General features: G+C 35.2%; 2 protein-coding genes across 2 annotated transcripts in view; one reads left to right on the top strand and one right to left on the bottom strand.

Annotated features, from left to right (window-relative positions):
• The window catches only part of yin (solute carrier family 15 member yin), a 23,379-nt gene extending 19,514 nt beyond the window's left edge, over positions 1-3,865 (bottom strand). Inside the window, exon 1 of the mRNA XM_017617109.1 lies at positions 3,457-3,865. The gene's annotated coding sequence lies outside the window, so the exon portion shown is untranslated. The remainder of the gene's footprint in view (positions 1-3,456) is intronic.
• Positions 3,866-4,524: 659 nt separating this feature from the next.
• LOC108363673 (peptide transporter family 1) overlaps positions 4,525-9,314 on the top strand; it is a 14,045-nt gene continuing 9,255 nt past the window's right edge. Inside the window, exon 1 of the mRNA XM_017617105.1 lies at positions 4,525-4,920. Within this exon, the coding sequence (XP_017472594.1) occupies positions 4,905-4,920 (16 nt within the window). The 5' untranslated portion in view covers positions 4,525-4,904. The remainder of the gene's footprint in view (positions 4,921-9,314) is intronic.

Genomic DNA, 9,314 nt, shown 5'->3' with positions numbered 1-9,314 from the left:
ATCCCATTCAATTTTAGTATAATAAAGTGCATGTTTCAATTAGCTAGGACATGTCGTTGTCAAAAAATCTAATTTTAACTTTATGGTCGATTTTATTTTGACTAGAACTATGGCCTATGTTTAGAAAAAAAATAATTAAAATTAATTTTGACACGGGGAGTATATGTATGCATATCTATTATCAATTGACTAGCTTATAATCCGATTCTCAGCCAAATCAGACCACAAAAACGAATTTTCATAATCTGGAGCATCTAGTTTTTCTAAAATTTTTACTACCTTCCGGTCAACTTTTCTGATTTTTCTGACCTTATTCGGATTACTCCAAGTTCTAACAAAATTAAATTGGCCAAATCGGTCTCGGCGTCATCTTCAGTCCTCGTCTACGAATATTAGAAGCTTCCGAATTCTTGCTTCAGTGGCTTTTACGAGTTTGCAAAAGTACAAAATTCAAGGCAACTTTCGGGCGTACCGTGCGCAAAAAGTCCTGCAACCTGAAATCCATGGAAAACCAGTTAAATTTGGAATTACGTTGACGTCAAGAGAGTTTTTTGCCTTTCATATTGTAGATAAATATAGCAGCCATAAATTCCTACTTTGGCACCACAAACAAATTTAATCTCTATAACTATCATTTTATAGCTTGTACGCGTTAGTTGTAAATAATTCAAAAAAACAAAAAAAAATAACATTAGAAACAATAACATTCGACAATCGCTGCTACTTTCACATACGGCCTTGTATATATGTACGAGTACGTAAATATTGTCAAGCATCTGTGGAAAAAGCATTGATTAAACACGTTAGTCATAGGATTGAGTGAGTTTCTGTTTTTGTCGTAAGATTGTAAACGGAACAAATGCAATGCGAGTAACGATAAAACTGCATGCCGGTTTTATTTTCATCAAAATGATAAGCAGCTATTTAGTCGTCGTCCTTTGCCTATGGCTTTCGAAAGGTGTGTTTTGGACTCATTGGTTCAAGTGATTAACACACGTCCGACATTAAATATATGGCATATCCATAGTAGATAAGTGATGTGTACATAGTGTGTACACTAGGGTGGTCCAAAATAAGTAAAGTCGGAATTTTAATGCTCTCACCTCCTAGGATTGTTCTATACCGAAAAAAATATACCCCCATTTCTTATTTTAAAATCAAAAAATATTTAGAGGTCGCTCAAAACGCTCAAAGTTTTCCATGTATTTTGTATGGGGAAAAAACAACTTTCCGTAGAAATGGTATGGATTTCTTTAGAATCAATATATTTCGATTGGAATCTCTAGTTCTTTTCAGGACACAACAGTAGTAACAGTAACAATATCCAATTGTTTATTTGCCCATTTTTGAATACTAAAGATTTTTTTATTTAATCCCCCTCTTGCCTCTTTTTCTCAAAAATTAAAGACAGCGACGAAGAGAAAGAGTGACGAAGAGAAATTCTGCGTCAACTGACGCCAAGTGAAGCCAAGTCTTTCTCCACTTGGTCCCGCCTTTTCCTCTGCTGCCACCAGCGGATTCCGAGTTGAATATTTTCAGAGCGTCGGTGTCCTTTTGAATGATATGGCCAAGCCAGCGCAGCCGCTGTATTTTAATTCGCTGCACTATCTCCATATCGTTGTAAAGCTCATACAGCTCATCGTTCCATCGGGTGCGGTACTCGCCTTCGCCAACGCGTAAAGGCCCCTAAATCTTCCACAAAATATATCTCTCGAAGAGCCGCTTCATCGGATGTTGTAATTATCCATGCTTCTGCGCCATATACTAGCATGATTTGAATGGAACTCTCTCCAGCATCTTATTAAATGTTTTTAAAACAAAGCAATATTACCTACATTGGGACAAATTTCATGCAGCCTTATCATGAGTTTCATTTTCCACAAATCGGTGCACTTTTCACTTATGGTTTCCATGTATTTACTATGGACGGAATATTAATTTTTGGGCGAAATTTTTTCGGGTGAAACTCAGGATAAGGCAGATAGTAAAGCTTAATTTAGTTTTCTGGTCCCATGCGAAGCTTAAATTTGTCGACGTTAGCATTGGGTACCCAAGTATAGTCACTGTTGGTCTCAAAGGCAAGGAATAACCTCAATTTCCAGTGCTACGTGAAGGACAACGGTCTTATTTCTGTGCATTAAAAACTATTTCAGGGAAAAGAAATATACGCTACCGACCGGACCAAGAAACGGTGAATGGATTTAAGAGCGCCTGCTTATTTCTTTGGTGGCCTAATTTCACTTTTCAAAATGAATTATGGCTGCGGGAAAATATTATGGTTAGCATAGCCGTAGTTGGATTGATGCGGGTAATTTTTCTAAGCGCACCCCTAAGGTCGCCAACGCTGAAAAGTACTCTGAGCAAAAATACTGCTGATGGTCTAACGCGAGTTTACATTTTCACTGTCAAAATTCCGACTTTACCCCATTTTAAATGGGTCCGCATGGGTCTGCAGAGGGGTCGGAGTGGGAAAGGAAACTTTTCCTAAAATTTGGACTGTGCTCTTTTTATTGGGTAAGGGTGCAGGTGCCACGCCCCTCCTCCTCCCACCCAACACAAAACCATTGTACATCTAACCGAATATTTTCCAATGCATTTAATTTTTTGATCGCGATCTTAATACATGTGGCCATAGTTCACAGAGCCTCAAGAAACGTGTGTCAATGGATGTTACGAGTCTTACGATAATTTCTCTTGGATTTAAGCTTCGTGGCTCTTAAGATCTCTTTTCAGAGAAAAATCTTGTTCTGAAGACAATATTTTCGCAACCAGATTTAATCTAAATGCCCACAGGCGGCTCGCACAGCTCTAAAAAAAGGCAAGACTTCGAGAATAAAATTAGACAGGTCGTTACACCCTCATTCTTAATTTGGTATTTGTCCAATATTGCGATTAAGAAGTTTGTCATTTAACATGGTCCTTTTTTTGAAGTCGGTTAAAAAACTAAGCAATTGCTTTTCTTTAAATTTCACACCTTTAACTTAAATTTATTTGAATAAATCGAAAGGCAGACATTTTAAGAAAACTCAGTATTTTAGATCTTATTCATACGGCCCAATGTCTAGAAGAAATTTAGCATAACTCAGTAACAACATTTTTAAGCAAATGATGCAGAAATACTCGCTATATTATGCTTTATATTGCGTAGGTACTAATTTCATTCTAAAAGCTTGTATAGCTTCCGCGTAAGAATACAATTTGCATATCTTTTTCCTACATTTAGCGTCCGCCACAAAACTGAGCGCTGGGTTCGGTTTAATCGTATCAAAGTCTTTTTTTTACAAAGTTATGAACTACGAGACTTTTTAATTAAAGTACTGTGCATTATATAGCGACAAGTCGCAATTAATTTGTAATCATTTAAATTGTTAACATACATATGTACATACATACACATATGGATCAGATACGTAGAATATACAAGTACATACTTACATACACGTGTTTCAAACTCACAATACTCAATGCTCGTACTCATTTAAATCGTCTGAGATGCTCTTTAAAACTCAATCTAAATAGATAAGCAGCTCATCGAATGTTATCACCGTCCTCTTACGAAAATCATACGTATGTATGTATGTATGTACGTATGTGGGTACTAACATATGCACTTGGAACGCCCATGGATGAACGAGTATATTCTGAGCGAAGAAAAGCGTTACCATAAACGCTCGCAGGCGCATAACACTTCAGCGCTTCCGTTGCCACTTAAACATTTCGAACTACACTGTAAACAACATGACAATGCAATGTTAACGCATATTGTTGATGATGCCCTACTTGTTGTTGCTGCTACCGCCGCCGTGACTGCTGTTCTTGCGATAGGTAGCCACTACCTGTGTAGCTTTGCTGTTGTTTTCCCTGACTGGAGCAATTTTTCATCGCTTCCATTTGATGTCGTCTGTCGTCGCTTTAGTGTCGCTGTACAAGCAATTGTACAAGCAATTCTAATTGATATTTTTTGAAGTTATCACACTGCAGCCGATGACGGCTTGATGCCGCACGCACACACGCTACCCCACTTTTACTTAACGCGCTCTCAAAGGCGAACAGCAATTTAGAGAAAAATAATAATCGTGCAGCCCATAAATTCTTCGCCGGCGATATCTTGCTGTTATCAGGTTGTACTTTCGCCCTCGCTGCCACAATCGCTGGGCAGACCCATAGTCTGTCATTGTTTCATTTATGTGTATTTCCTCTTGTCATAAATGTGTTTGTTTTTTATTTCTGTTTCGGTTCCTTCTTTTCCGATCTTATATATGTATATATATGACTACAGTGCAGTCTCCCTTGTTCGCTCAGTTTGCGTCTGTGGCTTTCTGAGTCAAGTACTTTTTCACCAATACGTACGTGAATAGCCGTAATGATTATTGGCTACATACAAGCGCGCACGTACTATAACACTTCAAAGTAGGCACTTGGCAAGCTAACGTGTTTGCGGCATAACGTTGACACTTTTTTTTTTATTTATATTGTGCCACTACAAATGCGTATTTATATACCCACATACAATATGTATGTACACGGATATGAAGTGTGACTTTGGTGTGTGATTGTAGGTGTTTCGATATGGTTCATTTGCTACTGATCGCGCACTCAATATGTGTCAGCGCTAATTCTAAAAAATCAGTCTGTTAATCGCCGTTAACGGGCTTAGACGTACATCCTCCCCAGCACGGGTAAAAAATAAACAAACTCGCAAACCAAGTGTGAACGCGAGTGCACTTTACGCGAATGTCGCGATTTATTTGAAACCAAAAAAAAAAACGCAATTTGAAAAGTGAAACATACAAATAAGGGATGTACGTATAATTAACAAAGGCGGTACGAAAAAGGATCGAAATTACACAAAAAGTGAAAGCAGAAGATCTTGTATTAAGCGTCACTGGACCTCCGTTTGCAACATGACGGAAGAAAATGGTACATATTTCTATTGTAGATCACTGCTATATAAAAATTAAATAATTTATTCGTCAGCACGTCGCATTTTAAACTCATTAAGGTACGTTCACACAGAAAGCGGAGCCTAGCCGAGCGAAGCCGTTCCAAGGTGCGTGAAGCTTTCAAATTGCTGTAGCTATATGAAAGTGTTCATACAACGAGCTTTTTCAGAAGCGGTTCGGAGCAAAAAGCAAAGCAGTTTTTGATTTTGAACTTTCTATTTGATTTTTCAACCACATGGCGTTGCTGCAAACAAGATATCAAACTATTCAAATAAATTGAGTAAATATTTTTGCCGCTTTTCATTGACGGTAAGTTTTGTGGTATATTTGCAGCAGAGTCCATGAGAAAAGCTTCGCCTCGCTTTGTTCCGCTTTGCTTCGCTCGGCGCCGCTTGGTTTCTGTGTGAACGCACCTTCAGGCTGTATCACTCAAAATACATACATATGTGCAAATAAAGCGGTACTGTTTTCCTATCGGAATTACAAAATACATATATGTATTGCATTTTAAAACTTCTCCCAAAACATTTCGGAAAATTATTAAGATTTCCGTGAGCTGGACCGATTTGAAAAGGCCAATGAAATTGGAGGTTTTTATAAAAAAATTATTGTAAATCTTAATATTGTTTTCGAAATATCTTTCGGAAATCTTAAAATCAGGGACCGTAGGCGTTATGATTTTTATAAAAAAAATCAAAATCTAATCATTATTTTTTTATTTGTGATTCTTCAATCATTTCTGATGGTTATTATGTGATTTTTTCGATCATCTCTAATAGTTATTTTAATTTTTTTCTATCAGAAATAATCGTTATTTTGGAATTTTATTTTTGCGTCTTTATAACCGATTTACATAAGTATTTTATGATCTAATCTGAAAATGACGGTTATAGTATGATCGAAAAAATAAAAATACAAGTGTAACGATTATTTTTTTATCGAAAAAAAGGATATTATAACGATGAAAAATGACCATAAAAATATAAATAAAAAATAATGATTTTGCAATGACTTTATAATAAAAATTGCTCGTAATGCCGGTTATTTTCTGTCCCTGCCTAAAGTATGATAAATTGTATAATTCCAGTGGGAAAGCCACACATTTTTTGGTCAGCACCCTTTTAAGGGACATTCCATGTCGTTATCACGACTAAAAATTTATGCACTTATTAAGGGCTAATTCCAAACGTTGATATTACGGTTGAAGACATCGAAATTTTTGATAAAAAGGTGCATTCTTAACCAAAATCAAGAACCGAAATTTACAAAATAAGCAAAAAAATTGGCAGCTTATTTAAAAGGTTGCGGTGTCTCTACAACAAAACAATTGATCAATTTAATCAGCGATAATTTGTCATCGAAGTTTAGAATTCTACAACATTGCTAAACTGGCGATTTATTCTGAAATATGAGTGTTTTTACTATCTAGAAATTAATTTATGCAACTTCACATACGCGGTTTTGCATTATCTTGATACGCGGTTTTGTATTTTAAACGACGATATGTGACAAAGAAAAAACATTCTGGTTCACAGATTGTGTCTGCTATATAGAATTTGTGTAGACGCCTAACCTTTTTAAGAAAGCATCACTGAAACGTTGGAATATTTACATTGTCCAATTCTTGGCAAAAGCTCATTTTCGACTTTTTAGTTGTTTACAATTGCTATCACAGTCAAAATCGGTTTGAAATGGAATGCCCCATTGTTATTTTAATTAAATCAATACTGTTCAATAGGAAGTGGTCTACTGACTGGGTGAATTTGCTCATAGGTAAATTAATTTTTAACTGCACATAACTCTATTAGTTGTTAACCCTTTCAGGGCCATGGCCATAGTTTGGCTTTTTTTAAGGTTTTGTTATTTCAAATGTTTTACCAAATCTGGAAAATATGTGTGATTTTGTTCACACTTCAAATATGCATCGTCGGAAAGAGACACATTTCTATTTAGCGGGTTTTCAATCCTCAACCGCACAAAAGTGCGAGGTAATTTTTTTATCAAGTTGATAATTATAGCTGCATATATACGTATATGTATATACATATGTGCAGTTTTCATTCAGAACGGGATGGAAAAGAGACCGAGAGGCCGATAAAATAGCATTCAAAATTGGTATGAAAAATAATTTACATTCTGCTCATATGAGAACAATGCATCGGAGTAACGTTCAAAGAAGTATGTTTTAATATACAATAAAGAAAGAAATATCGATAAGAGATTTAAGGAAGTTGAAAAAATTTAAGATTTGCCAACTGTGTATGACACAGTTTACAGCAATTTATTATCAATTTATTATCTTAAATATTGTAACAGGCCTTTGTTTGAGTAATCTGGCGTTGCCTTGCGTGAGGCACACCAGTGAAATATCCTCTTATAGTTGATAGGCAAGAAGAGGTTGATATAGATTGGCGATAGGTTGCCTCGCCTACTAGTTACTTTAGAAGACAATAATGGTAAATGCTACCTTATGCTAGCAAGAGTCAGTCATTTTGAAGAGGTTAAATTTATTGGCATTAGGATGCTTACGTTTTACTAACTTAATTAATAAAGAAGGCACTGAAAATCGGGATTTATGAAAAATCGGGACACTTGCATATCCCGACTTTTAAAAAATATTCATATTGACATTGAAAAAAATAATAATAAAAAATAAAAACTCAAAAAAACAAAATTTGGTAGATTTTGGTAGGCAATTTTGGTAGGAAAAAAATTTGTCCGTGGCAAGACTGAGTACGGTCAAGTATACACGTAAGCAAGCTAATTATTAATAAAACCTACTTCAGAAAATACGTCAAATGTGCTGACTTGGGTACTTGTACACTTTCTTATCGTTAGATTGCGGCCGAAATACGTGCACATGCGTGTAGAGATATACATATGTACAATACTAGATATGCTAATACGGCCAATAAACCAAAAATATATTTAACATTTGATGTATTTGATTATTTTCAAATATTTTTAGTTTTTGTTTTCAATTTTGTGATATACATATTTCAACTTGTGAATAATACATTGCAACACTGTTAATATACATTTGATGAGAATAGTTGGAGTAGAGGCCCCTGTGGAGGGAAATATGCACAAAAATTTGTCGTCATTTAGTTTACGATAATGATGGTAAAAAATATTTTAAGATCTCAAATATTCAAGATCTCGTGAGATCTAGGTTTAATTCAAGGACCGTAAATAACAGTTACTTTTTTTCAACAGGTAAACTTGGCCAGATATTTTGAAGTCGAAATTAAACAAGTTTGGTATCAACTGAAAGAGGACTTAAATAGCTTTAAAACTGAAATATTTAAACGAGAAAAGCCAGCAGAAAGCCAGCTATTGAAAAATATTTAAATAAAAAATGGTTCTTAATTATCATAGAACAAACCTTGGGTAGTTTTAAAAAAATATAAATAGAAGCCTTCGATCGTTATCTCTGTTTAAAAGCTATTTAAGTCCTCTTTCATTTGGTGCCAAATTTGTTTAATTTGGATAAGCGGTTTGTTTACTATCCGGAGAGACTTTTATTTCGAACTTCAAAAAATATCTGGCCAAGTTTAGCTGTTGGAAAAAAATAACTGCTATTTACGGTCCCTGGTTTAATTTAAGCCAGGAAAGTTCCATCACCTTTTGTTTGTTTGCTAGAGCTTCTAAAATTTCGAAAAAACCGAGCTGATGAAAACTTTATGCTTACGGATTCGTAACCAGCATAAACAAAAAAAAAAACAACAAAAACAGCTTTAAGATTTGCCATACGAAAATTTTTCACAAAGCGGTCAATATTTTGCCTATAAGTGAGTGGGAAATTTAATACATTTTAATGGAACTTGTTGGAGTTTACTCCCCTGATGTCAAAAATAGCTACAGTATTTTTAAATCTTCCCATCTTTTAAAGTTATTGAGGTTTTTTTGAGAAAAAGCCTTGAGTACTTTTGAAAAATTAAACATGGCGTCTCAAATATGGCATCTAATCTAATTGAAAATTAGATGTTGCTTTCATCTAAATTTACTAGGCAAAAAATTTAACTTCTGAGTTCCTAGAAAATTGTAATTTTACGTGGAAAGAACCTCAAAAACTCTAAAAGTAGGGAGGTTTCAAAATTGGTTAGCCATATTTGACATCGGGTGGCAAAACTACATCAAGTACCATTAAAATATATTACATTTCCCACTGACTTAAAGGCAATTTTGACCACCTTGTGAAAAATTGCGTGAAAATGCTGAGCTTTAGGGCCTTTCGAGGCACGACTTTCCGTTGTCCGATTTTAAAAATTTTAAGCAGGGCACATTTTTATGACCAAATAAACATTTCTAGGGGGAGTCTTGCTCTATAGCTTAACAAAAAATTTTCTCCATATAAGTAAGGCGCAGGCT

Source organism: Rhagoletis zephyria, unplaced genomic scaffold, assembly GCF_001687245.7.
Source record: "Rhagoletis zephyria isolate East Lansing unplaced genomic scaffold, Rhagoletis_zephyria_1.1 Rzeph_scaffold_01334, whole genome shotgun sequence".
In the NCBI taxonomy this organism is placed as follows: Eukaryota; Metazoa; Arthropoda; class Insecta; order Diptera; family Tephritidae; genus Rhagoletis; species Rhagoletis zephyria.
This window is presented reverse-complemented; position numbering and strand designations above follow the sequence as displayed.